The 22,178-nt window shown below is 45.3% G+C and overlaps 2 protein-coding genes and 2 non-coding genes across 4 annotated transcripts in view; 2 read left to right on the top strand and 2 right to left on the bottom strand.

The window, feature by feature from the left end:
- The window catches only part of LOC141580607 (uncharacterized), a 34,829-nt gene extending 28,779 nt beyond the window's left edge, over nucleotides 1–6,050 (top strand). The window contains exons 9-10 of the mRNA XM_074382497.1: nucleotides 4,414–4,518; nucleotides 5,899–6,050. Of these exons, the coding sequence (XP_074238598.1) occupies nucleotides 4,414–4,518; nucleotides 5,899–5,975 (182 nt within the window). The 3' untranslated portion in view covers nucleotides 5,976–6,050. The remainder of the gene's footprint in view (nucleotides 1–4,413; nucleotides 4,519–5,898) is intronic.
- LOC141580748 (U4 spliceosomal RNA) lies at nucleotides 3,844–3,984 on the bottom strand. The gene has a single exon (XR_012513041.1). It is a non-coding gene; the product is annotated as a U4 spliceosomal RNA (small nuclear RNA).
- Nucleotides 6,051–6,254: 204 nt separating the features above from the next.
- On the top strand, nucleotides 6,255–13,916 carry LOC141580514 (NBPF family member NBPF15-like). Its single transcript, XM_074381579.1, has 6 exons — nucleotides 6,255–6,270; nucleotides 6,362–6,646; nucleotides 8,421–8,472; nucleotides 9,227–9,390; nucleotides 10,056–10,106; nucleotides 10,642–13,916. Exons 1-6 carry the CDS (start codon nucleotides 6,255–6,257, stop codon nucleotides 10,815–10,817), a joined length of 744 nt encoding a protein of 247 aa, XP_074237680.1. The 3' UTR covers nucleotides 10,818–13,916.
- Nucleotides 7,851–7,991, bottom strand: LOC120363107 (U4 spliceosomal RNA). The gene has a single exon (XR_005578800.2). It is a non-coding gene; the product is annotated as a U4 spliceosomal RNA (small nuclear RNA).
- Nucleotides 13,917–22,178: the final 8,262 nt, after the last annotated feature.

The raw sequence follows: 22,178 nt of genomic DNA, 5'->3' as shown, positions 1-22,178 counted from the left end.
AGAATTCATCCATTGGTCCAGTCTCCTATATAAATTTCTCTAAACACTGATTGACCTTGATATATGATGAGGTAGATCAGTATTGCAGCAAAGCTTCTGGAAAGTAGTTACGGCAAGTCGTGAACAATTTGGGGAAATGTTATAATTGTTTGCACTGACTAAGGTCGGGGATAGGTGATTAAGAACTACAAGATGAAGGAGAGTTTGTCCCATGGATCTGAGAAGCAGACTCATCTACTTCTAGGGCGACATAGTCTAGGGACCGTTACAACATGGTCATGATAATATCACACTCTTCCACTGAGAATATTCTACGCCCTTGTGCTATGACCAGACATTGATTTGGTCTTGCGTTAAGTGAGATTTGCTCAACGAGACCTGCTATTCTGAATTTGTTTACAGAAGATCAAAAAGATCATGAGGAGGACCAGAAATATAAAGACAAGCAAAATAAACTTCTTATGAGCCAGGTGGCCTCTGACCTGGGCTGCCGGCTGAAGACGGAAGGTAGGTTCTATAGGTTGACCATCACGGAAGTGCTGAAGAGTGTTCTGTGTTTTGTCTGAGAAACGGAACGCTCTCTTCATCAATGTATTTCATTTTCCCCATACCTCTAGGCAAATATAACTTTGTATTTTAACATTTTGTTAAAAATGGATGAGAGAGAGGCCAGAGTATGTAGCCACCTTTCCACGTCTGCAGTATGGCGGGTGTGGGACTCAGGGTAAAATCTCAGCTATGGATTCCCGGCACAGGCGCAGAACCACCTGTTTTTCTCAGCAAGAGGCTAAATCATGTTGACAGGAATCCTCTCTGTAGCACAGAAGATCCTGCAGACACGTAGCATCTAGGCTGTGGGTCTAAATGGCTGAGGCTCGTGAACTGCCATTCAGTTGACGTTTCCGCTGAGGTCCAGCAGGGAAGGCTCTGTTCTGGGGGCCTGGGCGAACTCCGGTGATAGTACACGGTAGCCGCCGTGGGAGCTTAAAGAGGACTCTGCTCCGTCCATAATGTGATGGGAGGTGGTCTTTGGAACAAGAGGCGGCATCTGTCCAGTTGCAGAGGACAGAAAGGAAGCTGCGACAGGAGGGCGGTTGTTGGAGTGGAAAGAGGTCTGGATTAAGAATGAGGGTTCCCAGGCTGTATCTTCAGCAGTGTCTTTAGTAACTGTCGGTGAGCAATTGATTTCTCCTTCCTGACTTTCTGTCTCTTCATCTGCAAAGTCAGGCAAATTTCTCTCTCTCTATCTGCAAAAGCAGATGCCTTGCAGCGTCTGAAGCATTCAAATGTGCGATCACTTAGGACCGCTTATCCAGATGAGATGAAGCCCCTCGCTGTGTGGTGTTGGAGACAGCGCTTGATGTGCGGGCATTGGGTGTTAGGAAGCGGTTCAGACCGGAGCACTCCCTGTGGAGAGAACGTCCCAGAATAACATAGCAGAAGCCACTGGGAGGGCCCGTGAAGTCACCTGATGTGCAGAGAATTGTGGGACAAGTTTGTTTGTCCTCTCCTAAGGGAAAGAAACGGGTTGTAAATGTGAACTGTGACAGGAAGGCGAGCGTGTCCCTGGGCATCAGATCTGTGTCAGGATAGGGGAGACAGCTGCCAAAGTCCAGAGAGAGGCCCCATGAGCCTCCAGTGATGTGGGAGCAGAAGGTCTTTTCAACATTTGGCCTCCTCTTGACGGTGAGCCTCCGGATCAGAAATGCATTGCCCGGTGGATCAGGAAACCGTGCCAGTGTTCTCTTGTGAAAGAGAAATCATGAGAGCTTTCAGTAGATCAGGGACCCACACACGGACGTTCTTGTCCCTGTGCACATTGGGCTGACTGTGCTTGCAGAGTGTGAAGTGGGAAATATCTGAACGAACACATCTGTACTTGCAGAAAATGATGCAGATGAGGATGAAGATGTTGATGTCGCAGAGGCTGAGATACTACAGGAGTCACGTGCCCCCAGGTAATGCTGAATAATCAGGGGCAAGTAGTGGGTGGTAAAGTATGGGAAAGTTCTAGAGTCTCACCCTCTCTGGTGTCTACCGTGGGCCGAAAGCCTCCGCTCCCTTGGCCACAATACGTTCAGTTGAACCCAACTGAGACACAGGGCGTGGCAGCTGTTGTGGTTCTTTGTATGTGCCGAGTGCCGTGTCTGAATTCTGCAGGGATAACTGAGTCTCTGTTCTCCTCAGCTCCTTTCTGCCCCGTGTGATGAATACCAGCTGCTCCCTTTCTCTCCGGTTCCCATGGCAGCCATGCTCGGTGGCAGAGAGGAGGATTGCCTGTTTCCTCTCAAAGGGAACCTCCCATTTGCCTTCTGAGACCCCCGTCTTATTCCTCCTGTGAAAACCAGCCAGGACTTCGTGGGGTCCAATCCCCCTTTGTTTAACGTTTTGTCACCTCTATACCGTCAGGCTCATCGGGGAGGTGCCAAAGGTTGATGTCCAGCGAGTCCCTGAAGACTCACTGGAGGAATGTGCCATCACTCGTTCAAGTAGCTACGGCCCGACTGACTCCAGCCAGCCTCACGGAGACACCGATGAAATCACGTTTGAGGAAGACAACGTGGACTCTGCACTGCTGGCAGGGAGTCCGTCATGTCATGATGGAGTGGAGGATGCTCTGATCATTCTTTCAGGTGACCTCTACATTCCTTGTTTTTGGTACCTCTGTCTAGGCTGGGGAAGATCACCTCGGAAGACGGGCTCTATACACACGGATGGGTTTGAATAAAAATGTGTGATGGGATAGTAAACACAGATGATCAGGGAATTTTTATCTCTTCCTCAGCTCGTGCCCTGCGTTTGTCTCTCAGGCCCAAGTATCAAGTTACCAGACCCCAGGCCAGTGTGACAAAGTCATGGTCACCTGAGTGCAGGAGGTGTCCAGTAGGTGTCTGTCAGGTGTCCTAGCTTTGAGTCGGTATCTCTCATCACCTGTAATGATGTCATCTGTCCCTGAACGATGTTCATGGAGTTTCCATTTCTTTTTAAGGAAACTGGGAGCCTTGCCTGTTTATTGGGGGATATCGTTCCCCAGGTTTCACTGCTCCGCGCTTCAGTCTTGATCTCTTTTAAGTCAACTTGCTTAGCTGCACAGTCACCTTGAAACCAGGATGAAAATATTTGCCCTTTACCTTGCTGGTATGTTTCCGTAAAGCAAGGCTCACCCCGGCTCTCCGCCCCATCAGTGCAATGGCCGGTGCGATTTTTCTTGGTAGCATCACGTGTTGTTTGCTGTTGTTGAGTTGGAGTCTCTTTTTGTCACCCAGGCTGGAGTGCAGTGGCACCCTCTTGGCTTACTGCAATCTCCGCTTCACGGACTCCAGTGATTCTCCTGCCTCTGCCTCCTGAGTAGCTGGGACCACAGGTGCCCACCACCACACCTGGCTAATTTTTGTATTTTTAGTGGAGACGAGGTTTCACCATATTGGCCAGGCTGGTTTTGAACTCCAGACCTCCAGTTTATGACCCACCTTGTCCTTTCAAATCAAGGATTTTTTTTTTTTTTTTTTTTTTTGAGATGGAGTTTCCCGCTGTCATTCAGGCTGGAGTTCAGTTGCTCGATCTCAGGTGATTGCAACCTCTGCCTCCCGGGTTCAGACGATTGTTCTGCCTCAGCCTCCCGAGTTGCTGAGACTGTAGGCGCGTGCCACCGTGCCCAGCTAATATCTTTGTATTTTTAGTAGAGACAGGCTTTCACCGTGTCAGCCGGGATGGTCCCGATCTCCTGAGCTCGTGAAGTGCTCACCTCGGCCTTTCAGAGTGCTGGGATTCCCGGCGTGAGCCACCGTACCCGGCCCGCAGATTCTTTTTTGTTTGTTTTTGTTTTGTCTTTTTTTTATTCCTTCTCCCTAGAGACTGTCAGAAAGGGTCAATGCCGACTCTATTGCCTGTCTTCACGGCGGGGTATCGGGGAAAGTTTTCAATGCGCAATAATCTCATCTCAGATAAAACTCATTGGCTAGGATACTGCCACTGCACAAAGCTCGCAGATTCTTTTTCGAGCAGGTGTTGTTAGAGTTTACATATTGTCCGGTTTCATGTCTAGATGCCTGTGACCATTCAGTGACCTTGCTACCTGGTGAGATACGTCAGTGTTGTAGCAACACTCCCCGAAAATAGTTTGACTAATTTTTGGAGACTTTCTGGGAAAAAATTTGGTTTAACTTTGCATAGACTCGCAGAGAGAATACGGCATTATGGTGTACCTGTACAGGGAGATTTTAGCCCGGGCATCTGGAAAGCAGGCTCATTTACTCACCAGGCTTCATCTAGGGCACCCTGGAATCTTCCTGTCAGAATTTGTATTCTTGCCCTGGGAACAATTCTGTGCTTGTGCTGTGACTTAACACTGATTCGGTCACATGTAAAGTGTGATGTTCTTCACGTGACCTGCTTTTCTGAATTTGTTTACAGAAGATGGAAAAGATCATGAGGAGGACCAGAAATATGAAGACAAGCAAAATAAACTTCTTATGAGCCAGGCGGCCTGCGACCTGGGCTGCCGGCTGAAGACGGAAGGTAAGTTCTATAGGTTGACCATCACGAGTGTACTGAAGAGTGTTCTGTGTTTTGTCTGAGAAACTGAACGCTCTCTTCATGAGAATGTATTTCATTTTCCCCATACCTCTAGGCAAATATAACTTTTTATTTTAACATTTTGTTAAAAATGGATGAGAGAGAGGCCAGAGTATGTAGCCACCTTTCCACGTCTGCAGTATGGCGGGTGTGGGACTCAGGGTAAAATCTCAGCTATGGATTCCCGGCACAGGCACAGAACCACCTGTTTTTCTCAGCAAGAGGCTAAATCATGTTGACAGGAATCCTCTCTGTAGCACAGAAGATCCTGCAGACACGTAGCATCTAGGCTGTGGGTCTAAATGGCTGAGGCTCGTGAACTGCCATTCAGTTGACGTTTCCGCTGAGGTCCAGCAGGGAAGACTCTGTTCTGGGGGCCTGGGGGAACTCCGGTGATAGTACACGGTAGCCGCCGTGGGAGCTTAAAGAGGACTCTGCTCCGTCCATAATGTGATGGGAGGTGGTCTTTGGAACAAGAGGCGGCATCTGTCCAGTTGCAGAGGACAGAAAGGAGGCTGCGACAGGAGGGCGGTTGTTGGAGTGGAAAGAGGTCTGGATTAAGAATGAAGGTTCCCAGGCTGTATCTTCAGCAGTGTCTTTAGTTACTGTCGGTGAGCAATTGATTTCTCCTTCCTGACTTTCTGTCTCTTCATCTGCAAAGTCAGGCAAATTTCTCTCTCTCCATCTGCAAAGGCAGATGCCTTGCAGCGTCTGAAGCATTCAAATGTGCGATCACTTAGGACCGCTTATCCAGATGAGATGCAGCCCCTCGCTGTGTGGTGTTGGAGACAGCGCTTGATGTGCGGGCATTGGGTGTTAGGAAGCGGTTCAGACCGGAGCACTCCCTGTGGAGAGAACGTCCCAGAATAACATAGCAGAAGCCACTGGGAGGGCCCGTGAAGTCACCTGATGTGCAGAGAATTGTGGGCCAAGTTTGTTTGTCTTCTCCTAAGGGAAAGAAACGGGTTGTAAATGTGAACTGTGACAGGAAGGCGAGCGTGTCCCTGGGCATCAGATCTGTGTCAGGATGGGGGAGACAGCTGCCAAAGTCCAGAGAGAGGCCCCACGAGCCTCCAGTGATGTGGGAGCAGAAGGTCTTTTCAACATTTGGCCTCCTCTTGACGGTGAGCCTCCGGATCAGAAATGCTTTGCCCGGTGGATCAGGAAACCGTGCCAGGGTTCTCTTGTGAAAGAGAAATCATGAGAGCTTTCAGTAGATCAGGGACCCACACACGGACGTTCGTGTCCCTGTGCACATTGGGCTGACTGTGCTTGCAGAGTGTGAAGTGGGAAATATCTGAACGAACACATCTATACTTGCAGAAAATGACGCAGATGAGGATGAAGATGTTGATGTCGCAGAGGCTGAGATACTACAGGAGTCACGTGCCCCCAGGTAATGCTGAATAATCAGGGGCAAGTAGTGGGTGGTAAAGTATGGGAAAGTTCTAGAATCTCACCCTCTCTGGTGTCTACCGTGGGCAGAAAGCCTCCGCTCCCTTGGCCACAATACGTTCAGTTGAACCCAACTGAGACACAGGGCGTGGCAGCTGTTGTGGTTCTTTGTATGTGCCGAGTGCCGTGTCTGAATTCTGCAGGGATAACTGAGTCTCTGTTCTCCTCAGCTCCTTTCTGCCCCGTGTGATGAATACCAGCTGCTCCCTTTCTCTCCGGTTCCCATGGCAGCCATGCTCGGTGGCAGAGAGGAGGATTGCCTGTTTCCTCTCAAAGGGAACCTCCCATTTGCCTTCTGAGACCCCCGTCTTATTCCTCCTGTGAAAACCAGCCAGGACTTCGTGGGGTCCAATCCCCCTTTGTTTAACGTTTTGTCACCTCTATACCGTCAGGCTCATCGGGGAGGTGCCAAAGGTTGATGTCCAGCGAGTCCCTGAAGACTCACTGGAGGAATGTGCCATCACTCGTTCAAGTAGCTACGGCCCGACTGACTCCAGCCAGCCTCACGGAGACACCGATGAAATCACGTTTGAGGAAGACAACGTGGACTCTGCACTGGTGGCAGGGAGTCCGTCATCTCATGATGGAGTGGAGGATGCTCTGATCATTCTTTCAGGTGACCTCTACATTCCTTGTTTTTGGTACCTCTGTCTAGGCTGGGGAAGATCACCTCGGAAGATGGGCTCTATACACACGGATGGGTTTGAATAAAAATGTGTGATGGGATAGTAAACACAGATGATCAGGGAATTTTTATCTCTTCCTCAGCTCGTGCCATGCGTTTGTCTCCCAGGCCCAAGTATCAAGTTACCAGACCCCAGGCCAGTGTGACAAAGTCATGGTCACCTGAGTGCAGGAGGTGTCCAGTAGGTGTCTGTCAGGTGTCCTAGCTTTGAGTCAGTATCTCTCATCACCTGTAATGATGTCATCTGTCCCTGAACGATGTTCATGGAGTTTCCATTTCTTTTTAAGGAAACTGGGAGCCTTGCCTGTTTATTGGGGGATATCGTTCCCCAGGTTTCACTGCTCCGCGCTTCAGTCTTGATCTCTTTTAAGTCAGCTTGCTTAGCTGCACAGTCACCTGGAAACCAGGATGAAAACATTTGCCCTTTACCTTGCTGGTATGTTTCCGTAAAGCAAGGCTCACCCCGGCTGTCCGCCCCATCAGTGCAATGGCCGGTGCGATTTTTCTTGGTAGCATCACGTGTTGTTTGCTGTTGTTGAGTTGGAGTCTTTTTTTGTCACCCAGGCTGGAGTGCAGTGGCACCCTCTTGGCTTACTGCAATCTCGGCTTCACGGACTCCAGTGATTCTCCTGCCTCTGCCTCCTGAGTAGCTGGGACCACAGGTGCCCACCACCACACCTGGCTAATTTTTGTATTTTTAGTGGAGACGAGGTTTCACCATATTGGCCAGGCTGGTTTTGAACTCCAGACCTCCAATTTTTGACCCACCTTGTCCTTTCAAATCAAGGATTTTTTTTTTTTTTTTGAGATGGAGTTTCCCGCTGTCATTCAGGCTGGAGTTCAGTTGCTCGATCTCAGGTGACTGCAACCTCTGCCTCCCGGGTTCAGACGATTGTTCTGCCTCAGCCTCCCGAGTTGCTGAGACTGTAGGCGCGTGCCACCGTGCCCAGCTAATTTCTTTGTATTTTTAGTAGAGACGGGCTTTCACCGTGTCAGCCGGGATGGTCCCGATCTCCTGACCTCGTGAAGTGCTCACCTCGGCCTTTCAGAGTGCTGGAATTCCAGGCGTGAGCCACCGTGCCCGGCCCGCAGATTCTTTTTTGTTTTTTTTTTGTTTTGTCTTTTTTTTATTCCTTCTCCCTAGAGACTGTCAGTAATGGTCAATGCCGACTCTGTTGCCTGTCTTCACGGCGGGGTATCAGGGAAAGTTTTCAATGAGCAATAATCTCATCTCAGATAAAACTCATTGGCTAGGATACTGCCACTGCGCAAAGCTCGCAGATTCTTTTTCGAGTAGGTGTTTTTAGAGTTTACATATTGTCCGGTTTCATGTCTAGATGCCTGTGACCATTCAATGACCTTGCTACCTGGTGAGATACGTCAGTGTTGTAGCAACACTCCCCGAAAATAGTTTGACTAATTTTTGGAGACTTTCTGGGAAAAAATTTGGTTTAACTTTGCATAGACTCGCGGAGAGAATACGGCATTATGGTGTACCTGTACAGGGAGATTTTAGCCCGGGCATCTGGAAAGCAGGCTCGTCTACTCACCAGGCTTCATCTAGACCACCTTAGAATCTTCCTGTCAGAATTTGTATTCTTTCCCTGGGAACAATTCTGTGCTCGTGCTGTGGCTTAACACTGATTTGGTCACACGTGAAGTGTGATGTTCTTCACGTGACCTGCTTTTCTGAATTTGTTTACAGAAAGTCAAAGTGATGATGAGGAAGAGGAAGAAAAAGGGCCCGTACCCCACAGGTAATGCTGTGGGGTTTTGAGCTGTGTGTTCAGTAGTGACACCTGGAGACTGCAGATTTAGGGAAACCGAGGAAGTGATGACTGGAAGTCTTTTTTCCGTTCACCCAGCTACAAATTGTCCTTATTGACAATGTTGTGCGTGAATTTTGGCACTTTTATAAGTTTTAATTTCTTTGTCCTCCCAAGATAGGAGTCTACAATCTGTGAGCCAGGTGACGTCAGCCCACAGGGATTTGTTGGTTACACCTGTTCTCTCCCATGTGTTTGAATCCATTGAGAGACACTTGTATGCTCTCTGTGTATTTCTTTTGGCATGTTTGCTAGGATTTGTGAATAGAAGAAATTCAAGAAATATACATGTGATATCAACGTAGTGGAAAATGGAGGTCCTTAGTACCCAAAATCTGGGTGTCTGAAATGCCTCAAGAGCTCTGTTCACTTGAATGCCACATGTAAAATTGAACACAACTGATGCGAGGTAGTTGAAGCCCCTTATTAGTCTGGGTGTCCTGCAGTGGCTCATCTGTGGCAAATGCACTGAGCACCTGCTGCTCATTTGTGATCTGTCCCCAGGGTAGTCACCCTCCGCCCTGCATTTAGAAGGATAGTTGTTTTTTTTTTTTCTCTTGAAGGAAAAATTCCTTTGCTTTCTGGGACCACTTCATTCTGACTTCCATCAGATCAGCTGGGAGACTCTGTTGTCTAATCTCTGTTGGTTTAATCTTCTGTCACCCTGTCCTGCCTGGCTCATGAGGAATCTGCAGGAGTCTGTGGAGGAAGAAGCCCCCCAGGAGTCCTGGGATGAAGGTTATTCGACTCTCTCAGTTCCTCTTGGCACATCTGCCTTCAATGAGCCTTACAGGAGCAACTTGCACTCATTAGAGGAGCAGCAAGTCGACTTGGCTTGTGACATAGACAGTGAGTACTCCATTGTGAAGGCGGTAAAGCTCCATTTTGTGTCCCAGATAGACCCCATAGTCTTTGGGCTTTGCTCCCCTGTCCGGGCTGAGAGTTGTCATCTCTGTGGGCTGACCCTGTACATCAGTGTAGATTTCAGTCACTCTGGATTCAGTCTGAGGCACGTACATGGGGTGGGTCAGTGAGCTTTGCTCTCTCTCTAGTCTCAGGCCATGCCCGTCGCACCCTGGACCGACTGTCAGGACATTGAAACGCAAGGCAGGTTTTGCACACTCACACCAAGCTATGCAGTGCATGCCCACAAGTTGTCTGTCAATCTGAATTCAATGTGTCTTTCCAGCTACCAAGTTCCTCATGAGTTTTGTTCCCCAAGCATGTCTGGGAGGTTCTTCCCTGTTTGTACAAACTTGGTGTAACTGTTTGTACACACTTGGGATCAAAGGTTAATGGTCTACCAGAATAGGGACACTTCACCATTGGTTCTGAGACACAAACCAAGGAATCTCTATCATGATTGGCCTTGGGACCTCCTGAAGTCTGTCTCTCACATTATCCTGTTCTCATGCTGAGGAGCCTGAGGTCCGTATGTAGGGATTAGACAGTGGACTGTTATGGGTGTAGGGGAATTGGCTTATTTTGTCTGTCCCTGTCTGAATTTATTGCAGAGATTAAAATAAGCAAGAAGAGGAAGAAGACCAAGACCCACCATGCCCCAGGTAACTTTGAGCAGACACCTGGAGATGCCAGGTCCAGGGAGAAGGGAGTGGGCTGACAATATCGATACCATGGTTTCAACGAAGCCTGAACTATTCCTACTAACATTGCTGTTGGTTTTCGTTGCAGTAGATATTCAGGTTTCCATTTCTTCCTCCCCTTATCATGTACTAACTGCCGTAGTTTGACCATACTTGTTTTTATGGTCAGTGTCCGCTGTGTGTCCTGAGGGTACTCACTCAGAGTGTCCTTTTCCTCCCTCATGAGTGTGTCACCTGGGCGGTTAGCTGAGCTTACTCTCTCTCTCTCTCTCTCTCTCTCTCTCTCTCTCTCTCTCTCTTTCATTCTTTTTTACCCTACTCTTGCCCATCCCAACATAGGGCAATAATTTGTTACGTCATTAAGGGATCTATTTTTATTTTTTTAGTAACCACTTTCTTGTGCTCCCCATGAAATCTAGTTGGGGCTCTGTGGTGTCTTATTTTCCTTGACTTATTCTTTGTTTGTTTGTTTTGTTTTGTTTTTTCCCTTTTCTAGGCTCATCATGGAGCTGGTGGAAGCAGAAGAGCCTGAAGTCTTCCGGTACTCACTGGATATATTGGATTCCATGTATCCAGCCTATCCTGAGTTTTTTTACACCTGCCAGGCTTACACATATGCTCTTTTTTATTTGTAGAAGAGCATGTTCGCTTGACTTTGGACATGGACAGTAGGTTTCTTACTATGACGGTGATAAGACTCCACCTGGTCTCCCGGATAGGGGTCACATTCCCACACTAAGACAACACGTCACCTGGGACTCTGCCAGTGCAGATTGTGAACAATGCCATGTTCTTGCTGAAAACACTTAGCATGAGTTTCATAGCCTGAAGTAATCTCCAGACAACTTCAGAATGTAGACCAGTGAGCAGCACGACTGACCTGTCTCCTTCAGACAGCCCATGTCACCACAGATCACACAACTGAAAGAGAAGAGACATTTGGGGTTGAAAAAGAGTCGAAAGATAATGTAGCTCCATTTCTTTAGTTCTTTTGAACCCAAAGTGTCTCCTCACCTTTTTGTTGTTGTCATTGATGGTGGTGACATGGGCTTGTTTGTAGACAGGTCAGCTGTCTGCGTCGATGGTTTATACTCTGAAGTTGTCTGAAAATGTCCTCATGATTAACTTCAGCCTAAGTGTTTTTGCGGGAACACTGCAGGGTCAATGCTACCTCAGCCATCTGCAGGCAGAGAAGGTCCTTTGTGTCTCCCACCATGATCGTGATACCTGGACTGTTCGATTTGTCTATCACCATGATCGTGATACCAGGATTGTTCCACCATTTGTCTATCACCATGATCGTGATACCAGGACTGTTCCACCATTTGTCTATCACCATTACTGTGATACCAGGAGTGTTCCGCCATTTGTCTATCACCATGATCGTCATACCAGGACTGTTCCACCATTTGCCTACCACAATGCTTGTGATTCCAGGACTATTCCACCATTTGTAAACCACCATCATCCTGAGACCAGGACTGTTCCACCATTTGTCTATCACCATGATCATGGTACCAGGACTGTTCCACCATATCCCTATCACCATGATCGTGATACCAGAACTCTTCCACCATTTGTCTACCACCATGATCGTGATACCAAGACTGTTCCACCATTTGTCTATCACCATGATTATGGTACCAGGACTGTTCCACCATTTGTCTATCACCATGATTGTGGTACCAGGACTGTTCCACCATTTGTCTACCACCATGACTGTGATACGACGACTTTTCACCATTTGTCTATCACCACTACTGTGACACCAGGACTGTTCCATCATTTGTCTATCACCATAATTGTGATATCAGGACTGTTCCACCATTTGTCTACCACCATGATCGTGGTACCAGGACTGTTCCACCATTTGTCTATCACCATGATCGTGGTATCAGGACTGTTCCACCATTTGTCTATCACCATGATCGTGGTACCAGGACTCTTTCACCATTTGTCTATCACCATGATCATGGTACCAGGACTGTTTTACCATTTGTCTACCACCATGATCGTGGTAGCAGGACTGTTCCACCATTTGTCTATCACCATGATCGTGATACCAGGACTGTTCCACCATTTGTCTATCACCATGATCATGACACCAGGACTGTTCCAACATTTGTCTATCACCATTACTGTGATACCAGGACTGTTCCACCATTTGTCTACTGCCATTACTGTGATACCAGGACTGTTCTACCATTTGTCTATCACCATGATCGTGATACCTGGACTGTTTTATTGGTCTATCACCATGATACTGATACCAGTACTGTTCCACCATTTGTCTGTCAGCATGATCTTTATACGAGGACTGTTCCACCATTTGTCTATCACCATGATCGTGATACCAGGACTCTTCCACCATCGGTCTACCACAATGATCGTGATGCCAGGACTGTTCCACCATTTGTCTATCACCATGATTGTGGTACCAGGACTGTTCCACTATTTGTCTACCACCATTACTGTGATACCAGGACTGTTCCACCATTTGTCTACCACCATGATCGTGATACCAGGACTGTTCCACCATTTGTCTATCACCATTACTGTGATACCAGGACTGTTCCACCATTTGTCTACCACCATTACTGTGATACCAGGACTGTTCCACCATTTGTCTACCACCATTACTGTGATACCAGGACTGTTCCACCATTTGTCTATCACCATTACTGTGATACCAGGACTGTTCCACTATTTGTCTACCACCATTACTGTGATACCAGGACTGTTCCACCATTTGTCTATCACCATGACTGTGATACCAGGACTGTTCCACCATTTGTCTATCACCATGACTGTGATACCAGGACTGTTCCACTATTTGTCTACCACCATGACTGTGATACCAGAACTGTTCCACCATTTGTCTATCACCATTATCGTGATACCAGGACTGTTCCACCATTTGTCTGTCACCGTTACTGTGATGCCAGGACTGTTCCACCATTTGTATGCCACTATGACTGTGATACCAGGACTGTTCCACCATTTGTCTATCACCATGATCGTGGTACCAGGCCTATTGCACCATTTGTCTACCACCATGATCGTGATACCAGGACTGTTCCACCATTTGTCTATCTATGATCATGGTACCAGGACTGTTCCACCATTTGTCTAGCACCATGATCATGGTACCAGGACTGTTCCACCATTTGTCTACCACCATGATTGTGATACCAGGGCTGTTCTACCATTTGTCTATCACCATGATCGTGGTACCAGGACTGTTCCACCATTTGTCTGCCACCATGATCATGGTACCAGGACTGTTCCACCATTTGTCTACCACCATGATTGTGGTACTAGGACTGTTCCACCATTTTTCTATCACCATGATTGTGATACCAGTTCTGTACCTTTCAGAGACACCTTATTGATACTGAAGTAATTGGAAAAAATCATTTTTAAAAGTATTAATATCCAGTGTTCAAATGATCATCCCCTAACCATTTTATTCATTAATCATCCCTGGAGGTGTCAATTACTATATTTATATCTCTATACTGGAAATTTTCCATTTTTACTCTATCTTTGCTTTTCCTAGTTTCTGTTGTTGGAAAAAAATTCCCTGCCTGCATTTTCATTTTGGCCAAAGTTAATGTTAATCTATACTATTAAAAGTTTTTCTCTTAAGATAAGACTGTCAGCACATAAGGCCATAGCAAAACAGAGAATTCACTGATTTTGAAGCCTTTGTTAATTTCTGACTGACAAGATACGTAGTTTACTTATTTAGCTGCTAATATCTATTTAAATGAGCAGCCAGGGAAATGTCTGTCAGACTAAGGATATGCAAAGCCCAGGCCATTCTCTTTGAGTCTTTTAAACTATTTCAAAAGAGCAGAATATAGGTAGATTCCACATATGTGGATGGGAAGGAGAATACACTAAAAGAAACAGACGACTATTTCCCAAAACAGAATAAAAAATTAGATTTAAATAAACATACCCCATTAAAATTCATAAAACATTTCCTCATGAAATGTAATCTCTCTAAACTTACCTATTATATGAACGTCAGTTCTTAATATGCCACACTACATTGACTGTTGACTGTTGACATTCATATGAGCATATTTCCAAGTTTCTTATATGAAAAAGCAAATGGATTATAATCCTTTATTTTTGCAGTGATCTTTTTAAGATTGACGATTTTTTCTCAAAATAAAACCAAAGATTTTAAAGATTGAAAATGACATTAAAATTTATCTTCTCAAAGTAATGATGTTGAACTCTGTGTATCTTATTCCTGTTTATAGTGTAACTGTCAAGTGATCGTTGAACCATTGTTTAAATATTTCAAATTCCTGGGAACAAACCGCATCCCAGGGTGTATCTTCTTTTTCTTTTCATTTTTTCTTTATTTGACTTTAAGTCCTGGGGTGCACGTGCAGATCTTGCACGATTGTTTCATAGGTCTACACACGCCATGGTGGTTGGCTGCCTCCATCCCTCCATCACTTACATTAGGTATTTGTCCTAATGCTATTTTTTCTCAATCTCCCCATGCCCTGCTATCCCTCCCTCGCCCCCAACCCTCAACAGACCTCAGTTCGTGATGTTCCCCTCCTGTGTCCTTGTGTTCTCATTGTTCAACATTCTCTTATGAGTGAAAACGTGTGGTGTTTGGTTTTCTGTTCTTGTTTCAGTTTGCTGAGAATGATGGTTTCCAGCTTTATCCATGTCCCTGCAAAGGACATGAACTCATCCTTTTTTATGGCTACATAGTACTCCCTGGTGTATATGTGCGACTTTTTCTTTATCCACTGTGTTATCGATGGGCATTTGGGTTGGTTGTAAGTCTTTGCTATTGTAAACAGTGCCACAATGATCATACGTGTGCATGTGTCTTTATAATAGAAGCATTTATAATCCTTTGGGTATATACCCGGTAATGGGATTGCTGGGTCAAATGGTATTTCCATTTCTAGATCCTTGAGGAATCGCCACACTGCCTTCCACAATGATTGAAGTAATTTATATTCCCATCAACAGGGTAAAAGAATTCCTATTTCTCCACATCCTCTCCAGCATCTGTTGTCTCCTGATATTTTAATGATCACCATTCTAAATGGCGTGAGATGGTATCTGAATGTGATTTTGATTTGCATTTTTCTAATGACCAGTGATGCTGAGCATTTTTTCTTATGTTTCTTGTCCACCTGAATGTCATCTTTTGAAAAGTGTCTGTTCATAGCCTTCGCCTACTCTTTGATGGGGTTGCTTTTTCTCTCGTATATTTGTTTTGGTTCTTTATGGATTCTGATGATTAGTTTTTTGTGAGATGGGTAACTTGCAAAATGTTTTTTGCATTTTGTTGGGTTCTGGTTCACTCTAATGATTGTTTCTTTTGCTGTGCAGAAGCTCTTAGGTTTAATTAGATCTATTTTGTCTATTTTGCCTTTTGTTTCCAATGCTTTTGGTGTTTGAGTCATGAAGTCATTGCCTATGCCTATGTCCTGCATGGTATTTCCTAGGTTTTCTTCATGGGTTTTTATGGTGTTAGGTCTTACGTTTAAATCTTTCATTTATCTGGACTTAATTTTTGTCTAAAGTGTAAGGAAGGAGTCCAGTTTCAGCTTTCTGCACATGGCTAGCCAGTTTCCCCAACACCATTTATGAAACAGGGAATCCTTTCCCCATTGCTTGTTTTTGTCAGGTTTGTCAAAGATCAGATGGTTGTAGATGTGTGACATTATTTCTGAGGCCTCTGTTCGGTTCTGTTGGTCTATATCTCTGTTTTGGTACCAGTACCATGCTGTTTGATTATTGTAGCCCTGTAGTATAGTTTGAAGTCAGGTAGTGTGATGCCTCCAGCTTTGTTCTTTTTTCTTAGGATTGTCATGGCTATACATGCTCTTTTCTGGTTCCATATGAAGTTCAAGTTGTTTTTTTTCCAGTTCTGTGAACATTGCTCAAGGAGATTAAAGAAGACCTAAGTAAGTGGAAAGATATCTTGTGTCCATGTGTTAAAAGATGTAACATGGTTAAGAAAAATACAACTCAAAGCAATCCACAGATTCAATACAACTTTCTCAAAATGGTCCTTTTTATAGGAATGGTTTGGAAGAACTTCATATTCCTAAGAAATAGCAAGTGTGCCCCCAGAACAATAGCTATCTTGAAATGCAAGAAGGAACATCCTTTATTCCAAAGATCTTTAAATGCTCTCAGCAATACCTGCTAGTCTTCCATATACAGGCTTTCACTTTTTTTTTTTTTTTCCATTCGATTTTAGACAGAATCTCACTCTCTCAGGCTGGAGTACAGGGGCACAGTCACAGCTCACTGCAGCAGGGAATTCTCAGGCCCATGAGATCCTAGGGCCTCATCCACTGAGCACCTGGGGCTGCAGGCCCACACTGCCACACCTGGATAATGTTTATAGCAAGTGTCCCCAAACCACGGCCGGCAGGCCACATGCAGCCCCCTAGGCCATTTATCTGGTCCCCCGCTGCACTTCAGGAAGGGACACCTCTTTCATTGGTGGTCAGTGAGAGGAGCACAGTATGTGGTGGCCCTCCGACGGTCTGAGGGACAGTGAACTGGCCCTCTGTGTAAAAAGTTTGGGGACGCCTGGTTTATAGTTTTCAGTAGAGATGAAGTCTCACTATGTTGCCCAGGCTAGTTTTAAATTTCTGAGCTCAAGTGACCCTCCTGCCACAGCCTTCCAAGTTGCTGGGATTTGAAGCTGAGCCTGGCTGGCTTTCACATCTTTGCTATATAGTTTATATTTTCTAATGCTATGGTAAAGTACTGTTTTATCTAATTTTTATTAAAATATATTTAAGGAATTCTATATATTTATATATATTTAAGGAATACAACCTGAGGATCATATACATACACATATACATATACATGTACATATACATAATGAACCAGTGTCTACTAGGTGAGGGGCTGCCTTGTGAGCAAACCCAAGAGCCCTGGCTCATGAAGCCCTTGGCTAGAAAGGGGGAGGGATCAGCCAGATGGGCACAGAGCAGGTTTCTTGTTGGTTTTTGGCAAACACACACAAATATCAGCAACCTCCTCACTGGAGTCTCTGGCAACCCTGACCAGGCTTCATGGTGGGTGAGGTGGGCTAGGAATGGGAAAGCGGATGACCCCAGACCTAGAGACTGCCACCGTCACCTGGGCACCTGGAATGTGCGTGGAGGAGTCTCCCACAGATTAGGCCTGGATCAATGTCCAAACATGCACAAGGACAGGACTCTTGGCCTGGATGTTTGCAGAGCTCCCAGTCTTCTAAAGAGGCTGGTGGTGGGGAGGGGAGGAAGTTTCAACAAAACAGAAGAGTTACAGGTACTCGAGGCTGGCAACAGAATACTTCCCTGTGCTACTAAATGACAATATCTGACAATGATGAGTGACACACTTGAGAAGCAGCTTTCATTGTTTCACAAGCAGTGTCTCTGGACCACTAGGGTAGTGCTGTCCGATGTTGACTGAAACGTCGGTGGTTCGAGCCCATCAGTCACATGAATGTTTCTAGCTGACATGACCTTCCATCTGAAGAGTCTCTTCCTTGGACCAAATATATCTTAAAACTTCTCTTCAGGCCAGGCGCAGTGGCTCACGCCTGTAATCCTAGCACTTTGGGAAGCTGAGGTGGGTGGATCACCTGAGGTCAGGAGTTCAAGACCAGCCTGGCCATTATGGTGAAACTCCTTCTTATATGAACAAGCAAACAAACAAAAACTTCTTGTCTCTTGTCTATTTTCCAATGTGCCTCTTTGTTGCTTGGGGCAAAAAAAGTCCATTTTTAATCTCCCCACAACAAACATCTTCCCTTACTTATCCTGGTGTTTAGGGTTTTCAGTTTGTTTTCTCAGCTGCTCATATTTGGAACACTGGAAATTCCTAAAATGGAGAATGACGGAACCCGAGTCACACCTCTGGTGAAGCCACAGACTCTGGGGGAGAAACCTAATCTGCCAGGGTTTGAAGTGAAACACATTAATTTTCTGTGCCTCCATTTCTATATGTCAAATGCACTAAACCAGAATACTCAGGTTGCCCAACGTTTAAATGAGCTGTGCAGGAAAAGCGCGAGCCCAATGCCTGTCACATAGTCGTTGTTCAATACACACGAGCCCCTATCAGCGCCGTTGCCTCCAGCATTTCCATCAGGCTTTGATCTTTTAAACACCCTTCTTGATGCAAGTGGATCATTCTTCAAACCTTCTCTACCTGATGGCCATGGAAGTGCTCCAATGTGTATTATTACAGACACAGCGGCAGGGATCAGACCGACACATAGATCTGTCGTGCGTCCCCGTCTACTTCTCCGCAGACACCTGGAAATGGAATTGCCAGATCAAGGTATCTGTACATTTCCGATTTTGCTAATTTCTGCCCAAATTACTGTGGAAAGACGATAGAACAAGTCATTTTTAATATTTAGTCAGAAGTCTTTTTCTCCATCTTCCGGCCCAAACTCGGTAGTACTTGCCCACCAGTTCCTCTGAACCTCCTTTGGCCAACATTTCTGTAGTCATACAGTGGGGACACATTTTATGCGTGACATCAAACTCAAATCCTTAAATGAAAAGAGGGATTAACATGACTGTACACAAATTTATATTCAAAATACAATGAAAGGAAATACACGTGTATGTAAATATATACACAAAAATATATGGCAAAAAATTTTTTTTATTTAGGATACTTCATCAATGTTATGTATACTTCAAAATTTGTTTAGTAAAACAGCAGTCCCCATGCGTGCTCCCAGAGTTTCATCATATATAAGGAATTATTTAGCGCCTTATCTCTAAGTAGCTATTATTCCTCTTTGCTTTCTGAGTTTAGGCCCCATCTCTCCTTCACATACTTGCTCATCGCCACCACCCCCAAGTAATGTAGTCAATTACTACATTATTATAACTTGTACATTTTATTCAGAGTTCAGTCACATTGGATATACAGAGCAGGAATGAAGGACCAGTATCTTCCGGGACTCTCTCTCAAGTGGATGAGCTTCAGAGGTGTCTGTACTCTTTGGCCCCCCTGCCTGTCTTCTCCTATTCCACGTAAGTACTGGATATGACAGCCCAGCTCAGGTCAGACACTCCGTGAGCAGGGGAGGGCGGGTCGTCTTCATGGTCAGTACCGGAAAGACACTGTCCAAAGAGGGAGAGGCAGTTATGAAAAAGAAAGGTCAGTCTGGGGCGTGGGCGGGCAAACCGAGGATGTGACGAAAACAGTGTCTGCCCTGTGAGGGGAACATGCAGCAGAGGATGGGCTCAGCATGGGAGGAAAAGAGTTTCTGGAAATATGGGCCACGGATATTCCTATGTGAGCTGGAGCCACATGAGACTGTTGGGGACTCACAGGGGCAGGGAGCTTAGGAGAATCTGTACTGCCCAACCTGGGAGACAGGGAATGGGACTGTCCTGGTCACCAGACAGAGATAGGGTCTGGGCTAGGCAGTTCTGATGGGAAAGAAAGAACAGGACATCTTCTCCTTAAGGTAAGGTCCTGAGTTCAGGTCTCGGTAGGGAGGGAGGCTGCCTTGGGCACTGGCAGCTGCACATGGTTGGCCAGATGCGGACAGTGACATCTATGTGCTGTCACCTTGTGGTTCCAGTAGAAGAATCGCTGCAGTGAAGGGTCCTCAGGAAGAGGAGGTGGAGGACCCGACTTGGGGCTGTGGCTCCAAGAGGACTGTCTGCTTGCTGTGCAGAAGCCTGCTGCATAACCTCCCTGGTTCTCTTGCTCAGTCTCTTGGCCAGATCCCCAGAGTCCCTGCCCTGTGTGCCCTGGAAGGGCACTGGCAGATGAGCCAAGGCATCTCCAGCCGGGACTCCTCCCTGGACATTTTTGTGGCTTTGGGCACCCTGGCCTTCTCCAGGCCTTGTCTTGCAAACAACTGTCCTGCAGGGGGAGTCGGGGAAGGAGGCTACTTGTCACTAAACTCTGAGGGGTTCCACAGGGGCCTGACTTGGGTCCTAGTCACTTGCAAACCTGTGTATCCCCGTCCCATCCCCCAAATGATGAAAAGAAACGTTGCCATGACTCATGCCAGACAAATGGCGTGGGGCCTTTCATAGAGCCAAGTTCTCAGGCCGTCAATAAGGGATGGAAACCACCTGCAGGAAGGTGCCACGGTGGGAACCTGGGTGGCAGGAAGCGGTCACCATTGCAGGAACGTGGTTAGGTTACTCCTTGCACGTACCTAGTTGCTAGCATTCTAATGACAGAACCGTGAACAAAAGCATCAAAAATGTGGCAAGACCTATGCCAAACTTATCAAATAAGACAATTAACTTTTCTCTCCATCATTAAACAAAATGATAAATGCAAAGAATCGTTTTGGAAATTTAGTATGAGGATAATTTTCTTTTCTTTAAAGAGCATCCAAGAAAATAAGGAAAGGTGAGAATAAACACACAGTAGTTTTTTTCAGCTATGTTATTTATTTCTTCATTTTGACACAGCGTCTCCCTCTGTTGCCCAGGTTGGAGTGCAGTGGCAGAATCTCAGCTCACTGCAACCTCTACCCCCACCTCCCAGGTTCAAGTGATTCTCCTGCCTCAGCCTCCTGAGTAGCTGGGATTACAGGCATGCTAATACGTCCAGCTAATTTTTGTATTTTTAGTAGAGACAGGGTTTGGCCGTGTTGGCCAGGCTGGTATCAAACTCCTGGCCTCAGGTGATCTGCCCGCCGTAGCCTCACAAAATACTGGGATTACAGGCATCAGCCACCACATGGGGCCTTCTTTTAAGCTATTTGAAAAGAGCATAATTTCATATTTCCAAGATTGGTTTCTGGATACAGTACTAATAACTGATTTGGTCACTGTCACCACTAAAATCTTCAAACCAGTGTGATCTTTGTACATGTTTTGTTTTCAAGTACACACATGAAGGTCCAGCAGTGATACAGGCTAGGGATAAAAAACCAATAGAAATTCACACCCCTTTTTTAATATTATTATTATTACCACTTAATCCAAGGGAACATCTCTCAATTTTTGAATTTTATTTTAATCGGGATTCATTAACTTTAGGTAACAATAACTTAAAAGCCACGAAAAGGTATACAGAGATTTAAAAATTGACTATACAATAAATGATGAAAACTAACAACAGAACACAACAATGTTCAAATAGTGAATACGATTAACAAATGGGGCCAAAAGGTCAACATTGAACTGGCATCATCTTTCAAGCAATATCTCAGCTTTTTTCTCCCAAACCTAAAGGCAGATTAATTCAAAGTAGCCCTATTAAGAATATTTGTTTGTTTCCTTTTGAAATTAATATTTGAATGGAAACTGTATTAATAACTCATGGCTTCTCCTAAACATAAAGACAGATTTTCTTTTCTCTCAAACATAAAGGCAGATTAATTCAAAGTAGCCCTATTTAAGAATATTTGTTTCCTTCTGAAATGAATATTTGAATGGAAACCATATTTATAACTCATGGTTTCCTACTGAAATTTAAGATTCCCCTAGATGATGGTCAGATTTACACAATGCTAGAATAAGAAACTGGCAATTATTTCAAAGTATGAACGACAGGCAAAATCTAAAAGACGTACATAATTTAAAAATTTCTAATTTTAAAAAAATATGTAAATATAAATGAATTAACTCACACAGCCTACTTACATACAAACAAAACTAGAATAAACAACTATTTTGCCGCTTAACAGGAGCCAGATCTTAGGTGGGTCATTTGTTTAAGGATGACTTGAAATTTTACAATACTACCTTAGCTCCCACATATGAAAACTCTTCAAGAATCTTATCAACTAGAAGTTGGGGAAAATACAGCAAGAAATAAAATGAAACGGCTTCTCACCCATACGAAGGCCCAGATCATGCCTAAATTTCTAGGGATTTAACTTAAAAAGCTCCTTGCCCTGAGAGATTTTTTGATCCCACAGCACTCTCAGATGGGGCAGAGAATCCCAGAACACTATCCAAGCCATAGGAGAAACACACAACCCATCTTGTATCTGGCATCAACAGACTAATATCTAGCTATATACAGTATTGACTT

Source organism: Saimiri boliviensis, chromosome 12, assembly GCF_048565385.1.
Source record: "Saimiri boliviensis isolate mSaiBol1 chromosome 12, mSaiBol1.pri, whole genome shotgun sequence".
NCBI classification, from domain to species: domain Eukaryota; kingdom Metazoa; phylum Chordata; class Mammalia; order Primates; family Cebidae; genus Saimiri; species Saimiri boliviensis.
Note: the sequence above shows the minus strand (reverse complement) of the source record. Positions and strands in the feature narration are given on the sequence as shown.

Excerpts from the sequence above, each read along its gene's own strand:
- LOC141580514 (XM_074381579.1), top strand. Across the intron at positions 6,647-8,420 it reads TGCTCTGATCATTCTTTCAG|AAAGTCAAAGTGATGATGAG; the intron begins GTGACCTCTACA and ends ATTTGTTTACAG. Across the intron at positions 9,391-10,055 it reads CTTGGCTTGTGACATAGACA|AGATTAAAATAAGCAAGAAG; the intron begins GTGAGTACTCCA and ends AATTTATTGCAG.